At 42.6% G+C, this 22,219-nt stretch overlaps 1 protein-coding gene across 1 annotated transcript in view; it reads right to left on the bottom strand.

Annotated features, from left to right (window-relative positions):
* Window positions 1-9,878, bottom strand: part of FAT4 (FAT atypical cadherin 4) — a 211,982-nt gene extending 202,104 nt beyond the window's left edge. Inside the window, exon 1 of the mRNA XM_067530230.1 lies at window positions 4,569-9,878. Coding sequence (XP_067386331.1) covers window positions 4,569-9,851 — 5,283 coding nt within the window. The 5' untranslated portion in view covers window positions 9,852-9,878. The remainder of the gene's footprint in view (window positions 1-4,568) is intronic.
* Between the last annotated feature and the right edge of the window lie 12,341 nt (window positions 9,879-22,219).

Raw genomic sequence — 22,219 nt, 5'->3', positions numbered from 1 at the left:
TATAATATTGTGAGAAGTTGCACAGCATACATTACACTGCACAAATAACAAAAAGATGTCAAATTTTCCTAAGAAAAGGATCTAAGTAAAGGAAATAGCAGTTAAAAAAGAATATTTCTGAATTTATTTCTGGACACAAATTGGTTTGGAACAAGTTGTGACATAGTATGGGCATGTTCATCTCCTACTTTCCATCAAGAAAAGTGCCTAATTTCATTTCCAGATCAGTGCAAACTACAGTAATATATGAAACAATCAACAACTATCCCATTAGAATCCATAATACCACCACCAGAGGCAATTTGGCTTTGGCTGTAAAACCTTGACAAGGGGTTACATTTACTCTGTTTACTCAGTATGTCATAAGTGATTTCCTTTGTCAGGCTACAATTAGTATGCTATTGATCACTGAAGAATAAAACAATCTATAAATAGTATGAATACAAGGAACACCCCATTGTTCTTACATAAGTAAATATGACTTATGCCAGATAATATGCATCTAAAATATTACTGGTTTAGATTGTCTAACTTAACTTAATGTAAAATTCTCCAGAGCTGCATCTTAAACACTTAGTGGGAAAAGTAGTTTCTTAAATACATTACCGTACAGACCCACAACTTCCCATTTTTCAGGCAAGAGGATATTAAATGTTAACAGTCTAGGCAATAGCACTGAAGTCAGGATTTTGGTCTGAAGTTAGAGCATGGGATTTATAATAATAATTAGTATTTATGCTGTACTTTATATATTGAAAGCACTGTACACATTATACTAGTTAAGTTATGCAGTTACAGCTTTAGCCAGCTCCCACTGAAGTCAAGGGGCATTTTGTTATTGTCTTCAGTAGGAGTGGGTTCCAGTTTATAGTGTCCAGATTTTCACTGTTCTCCAGATCTGCACTATTTCAACACCTCTATGTCCTCTAAACTCTGACTGAGGCAGGACACAGTATTTTCTTCTCCCAAGTGACTTTTTCTTTGAATGTAGCAGGAATAAAGAAATCTCTGAACATGGCTCTAGGGGAGACAGTGTTACCTAGTGGATCAAGCATTGGACCAAAACTACAGCTACACTAATGGCGGCAAAGTCACCACTGTCAGATCCATTTCTCTGGATCGACTGAGTGGTCAGTGAAGACCCGCTCAGTCGATCCAGAAATCAACTTACTAAGACCACCTTCGCAAGTGGCATAGCGCTTCATCGACGGGAACGTGGTTCCAGAAGTCGATGGGAATTACGCAAGTTTTTTGCGTAGCTTGCATAACTCCCGTGGACTGCCGCCGAATCCCAGAGGTAAGTGTAGACAGGGTGTCAGGAGATCTTTTTCTATTATCAGCTCTGCCACTAGCCTGCTGGGTCACCTTGGGCAATTCATATCACTGCTCTGTGCCTCAGTTTCCCAAACTATGAAATGGGGAAAGTGATACTACCCTCCTTTGTAAATGTACTTTCAAATCTATTCATGAAAAAGCACTATATAAATTTTATTTATTTATTATTAATAGTATTATTAACAGCTTTCTCCTCTCAGTATTTTCCTTTTCACCAATATTAATGCTAAAACTCATTGTTTAAAAAACAATGAAGCACACTTCTTTTCCCTGGAACAATTTTATAGATTCTTATTATCTATTTCAATTAATAGAAAGAAGATTCCATTTACCACCGCCTAACTCAGTACCCACCTATACACATTATTAGGGCCACAAGGGGGCACTCTCTCAGTCATGACATTCCCCAGCCCAGATTCCCTCCAGAGGAGAAACCACCCAATTTGATTGGTGGTTCAGACACAGGGTCAAGCCGCCAGAGGTAGATTAAGGAACTCACTGCCTCTTCCCAGGAAGCTATGCATTTAAGGGTTAAATTTCCAAACCAGAGATCCTGCCTGGCTCTAGTCAGTCTGTGGCAGTGTAGCACAGAAGTAGTGCAGGAAGGTGATTGTAGTTAGGAAGATACTTCCCTAAGCTCTAAAAGGAGCCAGCTAGCTTCTTCGTTTATTACCAGGGCAAAAATATTCAGCTGGGTTTTTCTCTTATGTTTGTATTAACTGTTTCCTGGCTACCCAAAGACGGAACATGGCCAGTGGTCCAAGGCATACTACCACCTGAGTTACAACACAACATAAATGTGTAACCCACTCACAGAATGGGGGAAAGAAGGAAGGTTTTTTTGTTTGGTTGGTTTTTGTTTGCTTGCTTTTTAGAAAGACAAAATCCAGTGTGTTTTTGGAGCAGTTCCACAAAGTATTATACTTATTAAAAATGTAGTCATGGAATACTAAAGTTAAAACATCTGTTGATAGAGATTAATAAGAAATGTATTAAGAAAATTAGGATTCAAAGCAAAAGGTAAAGCTTACAACTATGGACTTGATGCAAAAAGGCATATTGTAAAATTAGCATTTTTCAGGTTGGAATTTTAAGGATTACTGATAGCATGCATGTAGCTGTGCAGTGGGCAGCAAATTCTTAGATTTAAATCTGTACACTTAGGAGTCAGTCCTTCAAACCAGTGCTTTAGCAAAACAAAAAGCTATCAGTCAAAGAGAATAAGGATACTGATTGCATTGCTTATTCAGCATCCTCTGACAACTGGCTTGCCCTAGAATGTCAATTATAGTGAAGCTTGTTCAAACATGGGATATGCAGTCTTTCCAGAGAAAGATACATTGGTAAATACCATAACCAGTGTAAGGACAGAGACTGAAACTGACAAAGAATTATTTTTTAAAGTTGATAACTGATGATAATTTATCACATATTTCTAAGGAATCACAGTAAACTAATTATGTTTGTTTTGGGGGGGAGAAAGCATTTTAGATATTATAAAGATGCAACCAATAATAATTTGAAATCCTAGCTCCCAACCACTGCTTTCAATATTCTTGCACAGAAACACATTTGCTTTTGATTTTAGGAGTGGCTTGTGTTCAACAATTTAAAGTTGGTTTAAGATTTCAATGCTTGCTTTCTTCATGCTCACCATATGCTTTTATTAAACACTTTTACAAAGTGTGAACCTATTGCAACCACAAGGTCCTGCAAGCCCTTACCCACCAGAGCATTCCCTGCTTATGCTAGTAGTCTCAAGACTGCAAAAGTTTTATTTGAAATAAGTGTTTGCCAGAGTGGGTCCAAATTCTCCACTGAGGAAAACTGTTAACCCTCAAAACAACAAACCACCATGAAAAAATTTTACATACATATTTATTCCTCTTGTGCTTTTTTTTTTTTTTTTTTTTTTTTTTTACTTATTTTATATTAATGTTCATAATTTACTTGCATGGTCTACAAAGAACAATAATAGGAATCTTGTAATGTCAGTAACCTGCATAATTTAAATCAATAACCTCCATTTCTAAAATAGCTATAACGTTCAAATTCATTATAGCTCTTCCTAATGTGCTATAAAACAATGTACAGTGTATGCAAACAACAAAACAAGATGCCTCAGACATACTGACAAATCTCTTTTGAGTTTAATTCTCCTTTAATTTCTGGCCCTAAATAAACAATTAACTATATAGAAGCCTGATCCTGCACTCTTTGAAGCGTCATACCAAACATCGAAGTAAAACAAAAAGCAATACATGAAACAAAAAACTGCATGAGTCAAATAACACAATTCTAGATACTATATTCAGCATAGCTCTTGAAAAAAGTGTAGGATTCTTGGTGATTTAGAAACAGTAAAATGTACTTCTGTAGGGGAAATATGGATTGGGGCAACTCCTGGGACGTGAAAGGCTGAGCAACACTGAGGTAATGTGCTTAGTTGTTGAGGGAAATGGTTGAACCATTGTGCACTTCCGGCATCACCTGCTGGTCAACCTACAAAATAGTGCTGGTTTCAAAGTTCCAATGAGTGAAAATTAAATGACTCATTGCATAAAAATGTAAGAAAGGCCAATGGCATAAGTAAAAACAAAAGTAAACCCTACCTTTAAGTTTCCAATCTAAAAGACAATAATATGCTTTCAGTTGTGTGACAGTGTCTACAGTCCAATATAGCATTTAGGAAAATGGCAATTAAAATATTCTTGCTTCAAATCATAACTAATGTCCTAAGGCCCATTTATTCATGTTTTAATATTCAAGCTAATCATGCAGAGAACATTTGAGCACTCTCCAGTCAATCATTTAAAGTAGCATTCTGATAAAATGTTATAATTTTTACACTTCATAGCAACCTGAGGGCATCAGCAAGATTTTTTCACAATCTTTACTACATTCAACCAGAGGAACAGCAGTAGCTTTGAGATATAATAGGAGATCCATTTAAAGGGAATAAACTGGGCAGTGGAGCTCAATTTTGTCCAGTCCAGGATTATGTCTGAGCTGTTCAGACAGCAATCACTTACTGACCAATTTGTGGGGAATAGTGGCTAGAATGACGAGTTATACAAGACCCAAAAAAGCCTTTTGAACAAGACTGAAATATTTCACTTACTTTGATCACCAACATCTGCAAAATCAAAAATGGTCAGCTGATATAACAAAAACAAAAAGCAATTTATTTAGAAAATAAAAGGTGCAAATATTCTTTGAATAAAACATTTTACCTCTGCTCGCTGTGTTCGAGGCAAAACAGCTGATTTTTCAATGGCATAAACGTCCACCAGGTACAGACGTACTCCTTGCTCTCTGTCCAAAATGGCAGCAGTCTGGATTACACCAGTATGGCGCCCTATGGTAAAGAGACGTCCAAACCTTTTGTCTTCACAACGCACTGAAACTATGTAATACTCCACCAGAGCTTCAGAACCCCTTGGACTAGCTGCTTCTATGGATATTACATTTGTCCCAATTGGTTCTCCTTCTTTTAAAATAGTTATATATTTTGGCTGAGTGAAAACTGGTCCATCAAGCCCTTGCAGAATGACAGTCATTTCAGTGGTTGATTTCCTCCTTTCAGGGCCAAGGTCTGTGGCTGAAACTATGAGGTTGTATATAAGCTGAGAAGGCACCAAAGCTGATGCCACTCTTAGATCTCCACTGTAGCGATCCAGAATAAAGGTTTCAGTGTCCCCATTGATTATTTCATACTCTACTTCCCCATTTGCTCCTTCATCAGGATCAGCAGCAACAACTGTAGTTAGGACTGAACCAATCACAACTGATGGGTCTACAGCAAGAGCATTTTGTGATATAAATGCAGGAACATTATCATTTTGATCTGTTACTAAAATGGTTACATTCTTCAATGCAAATCGTCTGGATTCCACAGGGACAGCTTGGTCAGTGGCTTTCACTGTTAATTCAAAGAGATTAGCAAATTCACGATCTATTTCAGCATTAGTAAATATTGTCCCTCTGACTTCATCTATATTAAAATGGTTGCCTCTTGGCATCTGTTGAATGATTGCATACGTTAGCTGCCCATTAATATCTGCATCTGGATCATGAGCAGTCACAGAAATGACAGAACTACCAACAGGAATATTCTCAACAATAGATTTAAAAACATCCCCGGGAGGAAAATTAGGAGGGTTGTCATTAAAATCCCTAACATGTATTACCACTGACATTGTAGATGAGCGAGGTGGCCTTCCTTGGTCTTTTGCTGTTATGTTTAGTTTATAAAAAGATTGTGTTTCAAAGTCCAATTTTTTTGCAAGAAAAATACTGCCAGTGTTGGGGCTGATGCTAAAGGTTCCATGGTTATTTGTCCCTGTAATACTGTAATGAAGGTCAGCATTGTCACCTGAATCAGAATCAGTGGCAGTGACAGAAGATACAAGTTCACCAATTCTCATGTTTTCTAAGACATCCACAAGCAGAGTAGATTTAGGGAAGGAAGGACTGTTGTCATTTTCATCCAGTACATCAATGCTCAATGTGCAAGTTGAACTTAGGGAAACTGTCCCAGAATCTACTGCTTGGATACTAAGTGAATAAGATGCAGTAGCTTCATGGTCCAGTTTACCTATTAATGTTACTTGACCAGTGCCACTATCTATTGTAAACTGGTTTTCTTCATTTCCTTTAATTACAGAATAGTGAATCAATCCATTACTACCTTCATCAACATCTGAGGCAGAAACTCTTAATACTTGCGTTAGGTTTGCTGCTAATTCTGATATTGTAGCTTGGTAGAGATCCTTTAAAAATTTGGGTGCATTATCATTGATATCCTTCATGTAAATTTGCACAGTTGCCTGATCCTTTAAAGGTTTTGGCAACCCTTGATCTGTTGCTATTACTGTAAGACTAAATACTGCAGCTCCCCTTTGCCTCATAAGAGTTTCCCTGTCAAACTGATGAGTACTTGTTATTTCCCCACTTACTGTGTTCAACTCAAAATCTGGCTGCATATTTTCAAATGAATACCTGACTTCACCATTTGGTCCAAAGTCTTTATCTACAGCACTTATTTTACCTACAGAAGATCCACCATTCTGTTCCTCTTCAAAATAAAATACATAATTGGTACTGTTAAACAATGGTCTATTATCATTTACATCCTCTAAAATTATTGTAACATTCACAGTAGCACTAAGTGGTTCTACTGCTCTATCAGAAGCAACAACCAAGAGAATATATCTTTCTTGAAGTTCACGGTCCAATTCACTCTTTATATACAGCTGGCCATCTGGGAATATGCCAAAGGCATCCCCGGTATTTCCTTCAATTATACTATAAGCTATTTCTCCATTTGCTCCTGAATCCTTGTCAGAAGCTTGCACTTTAAAGAATCTGGAATTCACAGGCTCTGACTCTGAAATAGTGACTTCATAGGAAAGTTGATCAAATACTGGTGGGTTATCATTTACATCATGGACGGATACAGTTAGAATGAAACTAGAAGAACGCTGTGGAACTCCCATATCTGAGGCCAAAATTTCCACCTGGTAAGATCCAGCATTTATGTCAAGGAGCCCTATTAAACTTATGGCACCATTTTGTTCATTGACTGTGAACAGGCCCTTAGGATTCTGCTTAAGGCTGTAAAGAACCATGCCATTGACACCTTCATCAGGGTCAACAGCTTTGGCTTGGTATATGGTGTGCCCAGCTTTCCAGTTCTCAACCACATTAACACTTTCCACTGCATGAAGAAAATGAGGGGAATTGTCATTTAAATCTTTGACAGTTATATTGACCATGGTATCTCCAGTTATTGCCCCACCACTGGCCACCACTTTTAGCTGGTAAAAGGCTTGATCTTCCCGATCAATGATACTGGCTGTGGTGATCTGGCCTGTCACTCTGTTGATGGCAAACATGCCCCTTTGGTCTCCTGTTGTAATAAGGTAAGTGATGTTGGTGTTGAGGTCCATTGTAGAAGCAAAAACGGTGCCAACATGATAGCCCAGGGCAACGTTTTCAAAGACAACAAAGCTGTATACAACTTGGTTGAAAACTGGGGGGTTGTCCTGAGTGTCCAAAACAGTGATAGTGACTATGGCCTGGTTTTGGGACTGGAGGTTGCCACCATCAGTGGCTACTATTTGCAGCTGGTAGGCAGTCTTTTCCTCCCTATCCAGGGCTATTTTTGTGGTGATGACCCCTGTCTGGCCATGGATTTGGAACCTAGATTTATCTCCAGCTGAGATACTGTACCTGACTGTCCCATTGGGCCCCAGGTCTGGGTCACTGGCAGACACGGTAGTAACATAGCTGCCTGCAGGCTCATTCTCCTGGATGTGTGCAAAATACTGGATGGGGTAAAACACAGGGCTGTTATCATTCACATCCAGCAGGCTCACATTGACCCGGGCTACCGAGGAGAGAGGCGGAGAGCCCAGATCAGTGGCCAGGACCTGCAGGGAGTAATGGTCCTGCTCTTCCCTGTCCAGCTGCAAGATGGTACTGAGCTTGCCAGACACAGGATCCAAGCGGAAGACCTGGCGAGGGGCCACCAAAGGGCCAACTGATGTCACCGATGGCTCAGCCTCCTGCAGAGAGAAGCGCACTGTCCCATTGTCTCCCAAATCCCCATCGGTGGCACTCAAAACTAGCAACTCAGTTCCTGGGGGGGAATTTTCAGCCAGGGACACCTGGTAACCATCTGGCTGGCTGAAGAGGGGTCTCTGGTCATTGACGTCCAGGATGGCCACCACCAGCTGGGCATAGGAAAACTTGGGCTGCACCCCTTGGTCACGGGCACTGATGTTCAGCACCACTTGTGAGGCGGTCTCTCGGTCCAGCCCACCAGCGGACGCCATGCCAATACCAGGTACACTGGTTCCGTAGCCAGCAATGCCCGTGGTGGTGACCAGGCCACTGTGCTCACTAATGCAGAACCAGCCCAGCTCATTGCCAGAGACAATGCTGTATTTGAGGTTGGCATTGAGACCAGAGTCACGGTCGGTGGCACTCAGCCCCCTCACATAGCTGCCTGGTGGTACCTCCTCACTGATGTTGACCCGATACACGGACTGCCCAAAGACAGGTGGGTGGTCATTGATGTCATTCACGAAAATCACCAGGCTGGCCACAGAAGAGCGGCTCACTGGGGCAGCAACCGCCCCTTCTGTAGGTAGGGAGGAAGTGGGGGAGCCAGCTGGTGGCGGGGGGCCCCCATGGTTGTCAGCCACAGCCACAGTGAGGTTGTATGTGGGGATTCGTTCCCGGTCCAGTGCCGCCGCTACCTTGATGAGACTGAGATTTGGCACCTTACTGCTCTGCACTTCAAAATGACGCTGCTCGTTTCCTCCAAGGATCGATACTGAGATGTTCCCATTGGCAGCAGGCGAGTCCGCATCACTCACAGTTAACAGTGCCACCACAGTGCCAGGTGCTGCATTCTCATCCACTGATGCAAAGCGGGAGGTGGCTGGGAAGTAGCGGAATTTTACCCGCGGTTCATTATCATTCACATCAAGGAGGCGGATCAGCGCCTCCGCTCGGCCACTCAGTGCTGGCACCCCCCGATCTGTGGCCTGCACGGTCAGTGAGTATTGCCGCTTTGTCTCATAGTCCAGAGGCTCCCGGATACGGATCACCCCACTCTCCGGATCCACCTCAAACGGGATTCCCCCAGCTCCCTCCCCACCACCACCCTCTGTCCCCTCCAAGCGGTAGTGGATGTCAGCATTGGTACCTTCATCAGCATCAGCTGCTGCCACCTGAAGGACACTAGCCCCAACTGGAGTATCCTCAGGCACCCAGGCCTGGTAGAGAGCTTGGCTGAAGATGGGTGGATTGTCATTGATGTCCTGCACAGTGACATTGACCTGCAGGTATCCATGACGCCGTGGCTCTCCCTTGTCCTCCACTTGCACCAGCAGCTGGTAGGTGGGCGTGGCCTCTCGGTCTAACCCACCTCGAGAGACCAAGTGCAGGAATGCACCTTCCCCACTGGGATTGAGGGTGATGTTGAGCTGGAAACGCCCCTCCTCATTACCAGCCACAATGCGGTAGGAGCTGTGGTCCACACCATTGGTGCCACTGTCAGCATCAGTGGCTGTGTCCAGAATAAGCTGGCGGCCGCTGCCCGTGTCCTCCTTGAAAGTCACCACAATGGAGGGGTCTGGAAAGATGGGCGCATTGTCGTTCAGATCCAGCACCAGCACGCGTACTTCACTAGGATAGGTGGGCTGGCTGGAGAGCACCACCAGGTCCATCACGTCACTGGCTAGACTCTCTCTGTTGATGGTGGCACGGGTGTGCAGCGCCCCAGAGGTGGCATTGATAGAGAAAAGGGCATGGTGCTCACTTAGGCGGTAGGTGAAGCCTGGGCGGGTGACGATGGTGCCCACCCAGGTGCCTGGTGGCTGTTCCTCCAGCACCTGGAAGACCTGGCGAGGCTCAGCAGAGACAGGAAGAGCCAGCAGCAGCAGGAGCAAGGTGAAGAAAGGCAGCCAAGCCGGAGAGGGGCTGCCTGCTGACAGGAGGCCCATGGTGCTCAGGCGTCGGGGTGGGGTGCGGACACCCCCCCCAAAAAAAAAAAAAAAAAAAAAAAAAAACCCCAAATCGCACGATCAATGCAAATCCAGCAACGCCAAGGCGGCGGCGAGGCTCATGAAGGCAAACAAATCCCCATCAGCAAAGGCATCCAGGTGGGGGAGAGGGAGCGGTCATAGCCACAGCGCCGCCCGCATTCCCCTCGCTCCCACGCACGGCCCGGCCAGGACAAGGGGCGGCGGGGGGGCTTGTTGGACAGCTGGCGCTCCCCTCCTAGGGCCGCCGGCTCGCCCGTCCGGCTGCAGAGGGAGGTGTCTGCGGTGGGAGTGCGCTGGGGGCCGCTTGCAGGACGCAGCTCTCCTCACGGGACAGGGAGACAGACGGGAGGAGGAGGAGGAGGATGGAGTCCAGCGCGGGGCAGCTTCCCCGCAAGTCACTTCGCAGAGCTGGGCTGGGCTCCCCACCGCCCGCGGACCCGCCGAGAGAGTTGCCCCGCGCGCGCCCCAGCCACGCTCATTCAGCGGCTCGCTTCTGCCTCTCCTGCCGCCGTCTCCGCGGCTGCTCCGGGGCGTTCGGGGGGGCGCAGGCGGCGAGCGGCGCCTCTCAGCATGGTCAGCTCGGCCGGGCGGCTCGCTCAGTTGTACATCCCCAGCGCTCCAGCCCGCCGCCGCCGCCGCGCCGCTCCGAGCTGGGCAGCCGGCAGCCGCAGAAGCCCCGCAGCCTCCAGCCCCGCTCCCCTCACCATGCCCGGGGCGGCGGGCTGTGAGTCGGGGAGGGGGGCACCTCCAGTCTCACAGCCAGAGCCAAACTGTCCGCACGCCTCTCGCCAGCGTCGCCCCCGCTCCCCCAGGCTCCGGCTCACTTGTAATCCACGGAGCGGCGGGCGCGTCTGCACCCCGCAGCCGGCGGGGGGGGACAGCTCCAGTCCGCGCTGGCTAGCAGCCCTGCCGGGGCGCAGAGCAAGGCTGGAGCGGCTGCCTGCCCCTCGCCCACGCAGCCCCAAAGTTTGCTCCCTACTCATTGAGCTCTTCACTCTTTACTTCCAGCCCCGACTCCCCCCTGATCTCCAATTGGCCTGTCACCGACAGCCCCCGCCCTCTCGCCCTGCCATTGAGCCTCGGCGAGAAGAGTCCCCGCCTCCCCTCCCTGGATGGACAGCTCAGCTTCCAGAGCCCTTTGGGTGCCAATCACACCGCCGCGGCTGGAGGCGGGGGACCTGCTGAGCCTCCCTCTGCGAACGGCCGGCTGGCAACGCACAGCAACAAGGGGAGTAGGGGGCGGGTGATTCGGTCCGCCGGGGGGGAGCGTTAGGTTGCTATAATAATAAGTGAGAAAGGGATTAGGTAAAGCACGTCTGGGAATGCGCTGCGCAGATTTGCATTAACTCGTTCATCCCTTTTGGCAGCGGGCAAGCTGAGAGGGAGGCTTCAGTGTTTCCATTAGTGCAAACTTTGCAGCAGGCTTCTTTCTGTCAAGCTCCCCGCACTCCCTGAAGAGAAAACTGGTAATCACAGGCACTCCCTCACTCCCTTGCATGTGTTCCCTGCACCGCAGGAGTGTCCAGGGAGCCCTGCACCCCAACACTCTGATGCCACAGTGTTGCAAGCGCCCTGGGTCTGGATCCTGGCAGATCCAGCCAGTATTTGTCCTCCACGCAGCACATTTATTCCACTGGTGAAGCAGCTGCAGGGAACATGTTTAGATTTGGGGTTTTTGCAGTACTGTTGCAGCAGGATAGGGTGACCAGATAGCAAGTGTGAAAAATTGGGATGCTATTTTTTTTGTGGGGAGGGCGGAGGGCATATAGTCACCTATATAAGACAAAGCCAACCCTAGGATGCATGGACATTCAGATTTTATTTTTCTGCAGAAGGATGAGTTAAACCTGTTCCCTGTTTAACCAGTGTAATTGGTGGAGTCGGGAGCCAAACATTGACCTGACTTAGCAGACTGCAGATCCTTGGTGCAAGTATTTGCAGTACTCCTGTGCTGGAATGGGTTACAATTAGGGAGGTTGGGCAAAAAATTAGCCAGTATCCAGATACCGGATCTAGGAGTTTTCAGCACTGTTGTGCTGGGATGCATCATGTTCTGATCCCAGTGGTGTGGTGAGAGTGGCTATGCTTATTGTCAGTTGGGAGTAGGTGTCAAAAATTGGCTGAATCCAGACGGATTCAAGTACCACTTCTAAAGGTTTTATATGCTGATGCTTATGTGTCAGGACCTGTTTCTTTTGTTGCAGTACAGCAGGTAGGATTATTCTCCATTAAGCTATGAAATTTGGGGAGCAGAACCTATTTATCCTGTTCCTTAAACAATTATTCTTCCAAGTCATCGGACAACCCCTAAGAAAGTACATTTTGCAGGGAGAGCTTACCTTTTTTGTAAGTAATGCGTTTTAATACTAATATTAATATAACTTGGGTCCTCACTGAAAGGAATTTGGTTTTAATTTTTTTTTAAATCTGAGCAATGTAAATTATGCTAAAACAAGGTGATTTACAAAAGTGTGTATACTCTTAAAAACAAAAATGATGTGGTGACAGGCCTGCATTTCTTTGTTTAAATGAAATCTTTAGAAAATCAAGGAACAAGCTGTGATCGAGTCATTTGATCCTCAAGAAAATATTCAGCTGTGCGGTAACAAACTTCTACATAAATCAAGTGGATGTTTAGAATATTATGAATTACACATAATAATACAAATTTAAGTGTCAGCATTTCCACCACCTTGACCCTCAGTGTGTTTGTACTTTCATCTGCAGATGAGTCACCAAGCAATGACTGGAAACTCAACTGCAGGTAAAGAGTGCCCTCTGCTGTTCTTTTATTAAAACAGATGTTAGTGCATTGTCTATTAGATCAAATTTTATTGGAAGAGTGGAAGGCTCCTATTACAATGCTATTTCCTCTTTATTGTTTTGGGATAGCTGCAGGGGGAAAAAGGAGGAGGGGAGATGATTTGCAGGAACCTATTAACTGCATTTTTTTGGTTAAGGTGCAATTTCTAATTTAGAATCTTGGATATAGTTGCCAAAAAAAAAAACTTCTTTGCAGCCTTAGTCTCTAAACTGTCTGTAATAATGGCATAAGTATCAGGGCATGACAGTATAGTCAGGAATTAATATGGTATCAAAAACATTTATAATGTATTAAACACTTTAGTGTAATCTGACCTAGAATCAGACAACACTATATGTCAACTGCTATCAGCTGCAAAGGACCGTTCATACAAACTGTGGTAATTTATAATCCTTTCTGTTACCTGCTGTCTAACTGACTACCTGTCTAAATAAATACCAGTGTATTTGAGTACTTAAAGTCTATTTAATTAATAAGGAAGATCAAACCTGAATGGTTAACAAATACCAGATGTGTTCTCACCTTGTTGATAGCAACTAAACATAGTAAACATACTATGGAAATCAAACAACAGCCACAATGTATATTGACCTTTCTCTCTTAAGAAAAGTAACAAAAGTGTGGAGAGGTTTCTTCACATGAAGGCATAAAAAGCATGGAAGTTAGGTGAAGAGAAATAGGGATAGAATATTAATAATTCTAATTGGCATCCAAAGAATACCCTTATTTCCACTTAGCATGATGATAAGGTGCCAGAGGTGGTTTGTTATATTGTTTTCCCATGACTGTAATGAAAGAGGGAGATCAAATATAAATATTAGCAAGATTCTTGGCTGACATTCATTACTGAAGAAGAAATAGTTGGTCCTATTCCTGTGTGGGATTGCTATCAAAAGCAAAAAGATACTGCCTGGCATTAATTCCTGTATATCTCCTTTTCTGATGCTGAGTTGGCATCTGGCACAGTCTGGAAGAGCAGCACATACTTGGTCATGGTCTTTATAGACTGGAACTCTTCTGAGTCAGAGAGACACAAGTTAACATAAGTAAAGGAGACTGTGGATAACTGGATTTGATTATTGTGTCTAGATGAAGTCCTTGTTTTCTGTTAGTATTCCTGTTAGTTTTAGTGTAGGCAGCTTGTACAAACTGTGACTCTCTTCATTGTTGCTATGAACCAGCCATTAATAGATGAGCTAACTAAAAAGGGGTCATGAGTCATGCTAAATAATAAGGGCCATATTTAATGCTATCAGCTCTGCATTGCAGATTTTTGAAATGTAGTTTTATTTATGCTTCTCAGATGCCAACATTAGCACCATACCTAATAAAGGATCCGCTAAGTCTTCTAAAAAATATGACTTTGCAGACCTACATGACTTTTTTGTTTATGTTAGAAGAGTCCCAAAAAGGGATATGGTTTGAACAAAGTATGTGGAATCAGCAGAAAACAACATTGTACTGTTGTACCAGCAAAGAAAAAAAATGGATCTAGGGAGAAAATTATTAACATAAATTAATGTCAGCCTTAGCTAGAATAATGTGCATTCTTCAGCATCCACCACAGTTCAGTCACTTGAGAATTTTCTCACTGTATACTCTATGGGATTTTACACATCTGTCAGCTAAATTTGAGTTCCAAATGCAAAATCTAGCACTCAGACCCATTATGTGGATTTCTGACACCCCCTGGAGGACATTGGGTCCATAAACTAATGAATGAATTACAATGAATCATCAATATAATATTTTATGTGTGTGACAAACACAGTCTTGTTCTAATATTATTCATGTATTGTGTATTATTACAGTTCTCACTTTTCTCTGACCAGCTCTCTGAAATGTCAAATAATAAAAATACTACTCGTATGCATGCATTATGTTCAAAACTATATATGTAACAAATAATTTGGCATCAACTTTTTAAATTTCATACCTGTGGGATGAGCAAAATGGGTACAATTTACTTTTAATTCCTTTACATTGTCATGTCTGAGCAAAATGGAATGGAAATTGCTTATACAAAATTTCAGACAGTATTTCAGCAAGGTGACATTTGTTACACCTAGGCTGTCGTTCCATAAATATATATTGTTATAGCTCAATCTTTGATAAATTATCACATCTGAAAAATGCCTCATTTGACTGACGTATGCTGTGCTTCAAAATGCTGCAGCTCTTATGCATGATGATACAGCAAACAATTATGTATGTTGTATTGCTGGGCTGTGTAATTTGGTATTTAGAAGCATATTTATCATTCTGTGTTAAGGAATTGAAAGAACACTAGGTTGTTGTATGGAGAAAGTTTTTATAACCTTTTTATAGCACTAGATACTAAAGTTACTCAAAATTAAATAAATAATAATAATAATAATAACAAAACATTTCAGAATTTCAAAGTAGTTTCTTAGAAATCAGCACAGACCTATTTTATTAATTTTAACTTTTTTTAATCAAAATGTTTATTGAAAATCATAGAAAAAAGGTACCAAAAATATCATTTTCCAAAACTTGTGTTTTCAGTAAACAAAAAATAATTGATAATCATTTTGATAACAGTTCCAGTAACATGCTTGGTAACAATTTCATTTAAAAATGGTGTCCCGAAATTAATTAAAAATAAAATGTTTTGAAAAATTCAACAATTTTTCATGAAATAATGACCAGGAAAGTCAGTGTTTCAGATGGAAAGGCAGCAGGCAACACCACAGCAACAAAACTGAGATGGAGACATTCAGGTTTTCAGTCGAGGAACAAGGCAACACCTTCATTAGGGCACGATGGCCATAGAGGATCAGGCCTGCTGGAAATGTGCATAGTCTGGACATTTTAAATGGGATTGCTTACTGATTAAAACTGCTGCTGGGCAGATTGGTGCAGAGAACAGTGACACAAGCTGTCTGTCAGCAAATTCTAGGCCACTACGATATCTGCCTGCCATTGGAGGGAGTAGTGTCTATCTGCTTGGGAAGGATAAGTGAGTCTTATGTAATAACCTAATTTATTCTGGAGCACAAGTTCCTGTTTTACCTGAAAGGTTATAGAAAGAAGCTTCCACGAAAAGACTACAGAAATTAATTCCCTACTCTGTGATGAGCAAATGGCCAAAGAATGAATGAAATGGGCAATTGGCAAGACACTGCAGAAATTGACAACCTTACGGGATTTTATTGTGGCGTGGGACTCTGATCAAGGATCATTGGTTAAGACTGATTTTCTGGTGAGGTATGGAGTTAACCTCAATACAGTGGATAAAACATTCATTGTAATTGGAATGATGACACTGGCAGAGGATGTAATAATCCTCTCAAGGGTGGAATGGGTAATTCCAGCCTAAGTAACAGGTACAGCAAATAATGACAGACTGGGAAAATATTATGGAGCCAACCGGTGAGACATTGGGACTTGCTGGTGGCACGCTGTCTTGGAACCACAAAAAAGGGAGCTATATTGCTCCTAGTAGCTAATTTAGCGACAGAACCTCAGATTCTAAAGCAGTGCAATAAATTAAGGGAGGTTTCTCCTTTTTCTGGAAAGAAGGGGATAGTAATGAAAACAGTGAGAAACCACCCTATCAAAATGGGCCAAAGACAAGAGCCCATCCCCTCCCAATCAGATTTTGACAAGAAGGTTTATGGAAATGTAGGTGCCATATCTTGCATTCCAAATACAATCAAGATGGATGCAGCAGTAGAGGCTACTACATGCTGCCTGTTTGCATATGTTATTCCTGAGAGGGATGAAGTAGTGTGTCAGGATCTGGCGATGAAATTGGAGCAACACAGAGATCCTTTCTTACAGCAAATCCAAGGGAGCATTTTTTGGCTCTCTGGCCAAATAGTCAGGGTTCAAACAATAGAGTAGGAAAGCCGATCATTGTCCTTCTGATAGTGCTCTAGATGTTGAAAGTATTACATATGACCAGATGAGCAGACATCTTGGGGTAGAGAAGCTCACAGCTACATATCATCCAGACTGTTCAGCTAGGATGGATCTTCCAGATCTTTGATATTTAATAATCATCCAAGAACAGATACTTGAGGGACCCTCTTAAAAACACCAACAAAGGATGTTGATTCTCCATTAATTTATTTTTTAAATCTATCAGTTAATCAGTTTTTAATCCATTTAGTCTGAGCTACATTGATTTTGTATAGGGCTATGTGATGGGGTGTACAAACCTCACACTGGGCAAAGAGCAGTTAAGGAACTGCTGTGGGCCTAGCCAGCCCCGCCTCGCCCTGCCACATCTGTAGGAAATGCTCCAACTGGAAGAGGAGTTAAAAGGCAGGAGAGTATCTCATTTGGTGACAGCCCAGGGAAGAAAGCAGACCTTCAACCTGCAGCTCCAGCAGAGGAGAGCTGAGGGAAAGGCAGAATCTCACCCCATGACTACTGCCCAAAGGGCCCTCTCTGAAGAAAAGGAGGAACTGCTTCAAAGACAACCTGAGAGGGAAGCATTCCCTTCTCCCTCTCATATGCACTCTGAATTTTATTAATTCCCCTTTGCTTTGTTTGGACTACCCCCCAGCCAGGGCCAGCCCTAGACCAAATGGCACCTCAGATGAGGAACGTCTTCAGCTCTCCCCCTTCCCATATTTGTTAAACTTTTGAATGCCTTATTTGTTATTGCATTTGTAGCCCATTTCATGACTTTGATGCACGATTTACGTGCATGATTTATCCCTGTTGTATAAAATGGTAAATTTGCATGCTAGTATCTGCAAATAAAATATATATATAAGCAAATAAAATACATATATAAGCAAATAAAAATGTGTTTGCTCTAAGCTTATAAAAACGTTTTAATTTTAAGAGTAACTGAAATGTACTAACATCAAGAAATTGAAATGTACTAACATCAAGAAATCGAACATTGGGTGGACCAGTATTAAATAGTGTTATAGCAGGGGACAGCCTTAGAATGTTAACCCTAGTTCTTTAGTTCAAAAGGTCACTTTTCTTGCCTTTGTCCTCGTGAAGTGAAGTGCAGCGTTAGAGAGATCCAAAGAACAGCCAACGGCATTTTCAAGTGATAAAATAGCAAGTGATGTCAGTCTCTTGTCAGCCATTTTCGATCAAGTATATGTTTCAATGAGCCTGAGCTTCAAAAACCTGCACTCACCACTTGCGACTGTGACTGGCAGTGTGAGCAGAATCCTCAAAGCGATCCACACATTAGGAAAAGGGCCTGTCAGCTCTGCATCATGAACAAATTGGAGAACTTAGAGTGGAGAGTGCTTCCCTGTGGCAAAATGTGACGGATGTTGTCCCATTTGACATAGAGATCTTTATCATTGACATCCAAACATTCCCCATGTGTCCTTCAGAGTCTGGTGAAGGTTTGTACAATTGTTCAAGTATGTTTTCTTGTCTGCTGGCAGTTTACTAAGGTCATACAAAAAACCCCAGGTCTTTTTGTGGTGCTTTATTTGTCTGAACCTTTCTTTGATGGACTCTCAAGCAGTGTTAACGAGCAAACAAAAAAACTCCCACTTGAATTTGTCTTTTGAGCTTCCCATCATCTCATCTCTGCCCTCGTAACCAAACTATCACTTCTTCCGATGAATATGGGTTTCCTGGATGAGAAGCTCAACTCCTAAGTTTTCTGCCATTTTGTTGACAGCAGTGATGGCATCTTCAAATCCATTGTCTCTGTATACCACAACAAAATCAAGACAGCTTCTCATCAAAGTAAGTAGTGGTCACGATATCCATCAACTGAGTTTGTAATGCCTTTTTTACAACGTTTACTTGGAACAGGATATTGTGCCTAACCAGAATTGAGACCAGAAATTTGAAGTCAGTGATCTGATTTGCGAGGCTTTGTGCCTCGCATCAGATTCCAGCCTCAGCTTTACTTGACTACGCCAGTTCCATTAGGGCGTCGTAAACCACAGTCACTTGGTACCTCACTGGCCTAATGCTGCCAGTTCAGCTCTCTCAGCTAGTGTCACTTAGCAGCTTCCTGGTCAGATTTGTAACATTGCCCGTGAGGATCTTCCACCTGATAGTTGATGCTGAAAACAGGATGTATATCGTTTGCAGTACTCTGAAGAGAGATATTGAATCTAAAGAAGATGACACTGCATCTGACACACCCAGGTTGAGGGAGTGGCAGCCACAAGGCACGAAGAAAGGTCTTGGATTCAGTGCAAGGATCCTTGCCTGGATGCCATTGTTTCTTCCCTTCATGTTCACGCCATTGTCGTAGCCTTGGCCACAGCAGTCCTGAAGTTACTTTTTATTATCATTCAAAATGTTCATACACAGTTCTGTTAGGTCTTTTCCAATAGAGTCATCCACAGACAGAAACAGATAAACTTCCTTTACTTGGATACAGCCATTCTCGTCGTCAACAAATCTTACTGTAAATTACATCTTTTCACTGTGACTAATGTCAGGAGTGCAGTCCATTGTTACTGCATAGTACTTCGCTTTACCAAGCCACATCAATATGTTATCAAGCACCTTCTTTGCCATAAGGTCAGTCAATTCGTTTTGAATTGTTTTGCTGCAGTAATAGTCCATAGCTTCTTTTGGACTACTCGATGTAGGTGCTTACGCATAACATTGTCGTATTTCCCAGGGAGCTCTACCAAACTGAAGAAATTATTATTATGTTCAGTGAACAACTTATCTGACGAGCCCCAGAAAGCCAAATTTTTCTTTGCAAGGAAGAGGGTAATTGAGATCAGATGTTCGAGCACGTGCCTCCAATCCTGGGTTTCTACATTAACAATGCACTGGTTTTCTGTATCCATGCATTTATTCAGCTTGAACCTGGACTCTACCTCCATCCATTTGGAGTAGGCTATATAATGACCAGATGACTTTTCATGTTGCTTCAGAGTATCAACTAAGTTATGCCAGTAATTGTACCTGGAAAGCACAAGCAACGATTTGGCATTCTTGTCAAATATTTTGCAACAAAAACAGAACACTTTGTCAGTTGATTTTGAGTAAATTAGCCAACGCTGATTCAGTTTCTCACTATTCTCGAGCATGCTTTCTCAGTGAGACTTTGAGAAGTGTCACTGCTTATTTACTGGAAATGCCATATCCTGACCCATTCAAAATTGTACAATCAATATCAGCAAAGTTTAAGATTGCTGGCCATAAAGTACAATCTGATGTATCGATTTGTAGTGTGCAATTTCTGTCATAATGCGAGGCTGATTCTTCTGTATCGTTTCTCTCCTTTTCATGTAAACCAAATTTTTCTTTGTTATCATTCTCCTTTATGCTGCCAGGAAAACTCCATCACTTTCCTCACTTATCCTCATTCCTTATCTTCAGGTAAATCTGCTAATTTAATTGCCCCTTGCTGTAAACTAGATTGCAGTTGAATTTTTTGCTTCCTTTATGAAGGTCCTGAAAGCTTCTTTGAGGGCTTTTTTAATTTTCTGTGGGGGAAAACAGACAGTATTAGGGAGAGCAAAAGTCCATATTCCACAGTCTTAGAAAGTCATCACACATGTTAAGCATGGCAAAAGAAGTAACAGTATTTCTTTTATATTGTTGTGTAGATAAGCATTCAATAGACATCTCTGGCATCTCATTAAATATGTTCTTTATTAGTCACTACTTACACTCTTCAAGTCTTAAAAGAAAAGTACACTTTAATAATTATACATAATATCGCAGCTGGTCTCTCACATCACCTCACTTCATTCTTATATCTCACTGACTGACTGGCGATGCCCCACCCCTTTTATACCCATAAGGGTATGGTTGACAACATTCTAAGAGATTCGAGGAAAATGTAGTTCTCAGAAAGTCTGGAAGGTTCCACAAGATTCTGCAAAATTCCAGAGCATTCTAACAAGTTAGTGAAAAATGAATCCACATACAGAAAATTTGAAACGTTTTATTTCAAACATTCTATTTTCCCTTTTGTCGCTAACAAAAACAGCACCCCAAGCCTGGTGCCCCCGAATCCCAGCATGCCGGGCAGTCGCCTGGCTCACATGCCTCTAAATCCAGCAGGGAAAGCCCTAGGATGGATCTGGCCCAAGAGGATGGGCCACACTGAAGAATGAGGCAGTTGCTGCCCAAGAGAGCAGGAGAGCTGCCGCACTACATGCAGTCACCAGAAGGTGCCTTGTAGTGAGCAGACACCCTTCATGCCACCTAAACCAGGACAACAACTTTGGGACGATCATGGGGGAAGGAGGTAATAGGAAGTGGCCCAGGGAGGGCAGCCTTAAGCAGCTCCTGGTTGTCATATCACTCAAAGGTCCCTAGGTTGGAGCCTGGGGGAGTGGGAGGGCCTGGGCTCCCCTAAAAACAACCCCCCTACAAGTCACAGGCCTAAGCCCTGATCACTAGGTGATGCTACCTAACCAACTAACCCCTGAGCGAAGACCATTACAGACTATTATTTCATCAGAATGGCATGCCTCACTGAAATCTAAGTATCAACATTTATCTCATTGCAAGAATCAGTTTTGGGGTCTTTTTTTTTTTTTTTTTTTGCTTTTTTACAAAACCTGTTTTCCATAGACTCATGTTGATTGGCATTAATTATGCTACTATCGTTTAATTCTTTACTGATTTCCCATGATTTTGCCTGGCGTCAGGCTAATTACCTATAGTTACCTGTGTTTTCCTATTTAGCCTTTTTAAACATTGGCAAAACATTAGTTTTTTCTCAGTCCTTTAGGAATATTTCCTGGTGTTGCAAGTTTTGTTAAAATCAACATTAGTGATTCAGAGAGCTCGTTGTCCAATTCCTTTAATACGCTTTAATTCTTATAATAACATACAGCATCCTACAAAAGCATATTTGCCGCTCTTTTGTGCTACTGAACAATCCTTGGCCTACCTCTTATCTTGACATCCTCAGTTGTTATAGACTCCATACTGGACTACATAATCTTGTATGTATCTTTCAAACAATTGGAACTAATTTACACAAATATTTGCTCTCTTATAGAATTCTTTTCCCTTTCACTCTGAATATGAAGCATATATTGGTAGCCTCACAGATTGGTCATTTCATCACACCACAATGCTCTAGAAAGCAAGTCATGGGTTTATGGAGATGGCAAGTTGGCTACAGTCAAACCTTCTGACTAAAGATACCGTATGGGGGTTGTACTTGCATTAAACACTGGGCTATGAATAATGTTTTCAAATACCTTAAAATACCTTTGATCAGCGTCAAAGAAGTAATTGCCCATTTTTATTCAAAATGGTTTCAGATATTAGGGGGCAGATTTAAAGCTGGTGTAGCTCCACTGAATTCTGTGGAACTATGCCAATTTACAACAGCCAAGGATAAGCCCTTGATGTGTGCACTGTAAACTTTTTTCATTACATTTGTTTCTTCTTAATGAAACAAACTAACGTTTTCATCCTCAGTGTTCTAGCCTGGGTGTTTCCAGGAACCTTTACCACTGAAAGTGGTCTTGCCATTACCCTCAAAAAACATCAATTGATAATTAGTTTTTTTTTAAAGCCTTCCTTACATGTTTCAATGCCAGCTCTAGCTGGC

The sequence above is a fragment of the Emydura macquarii genome, unplaced genomic scaffold (assembly GCF_026122565.2).
Source record: "Emydura macquarii macquarii isolate MOO-44397 ecotype Brisbane River unplaced genomic scaffold, CSIRO-AGI_Emac_v2 contig_3044, whole genome shotgun sequence".
Taxonomy (NCBI): domain Eukaryota; kingdom Metazoa; phylum Chordata; order Testudines; family Chelidae; genus Emydura; species Emydura macquarii.
This window is presented reverse-complemented; position numbering and strand designations above follow the sequence as displayed.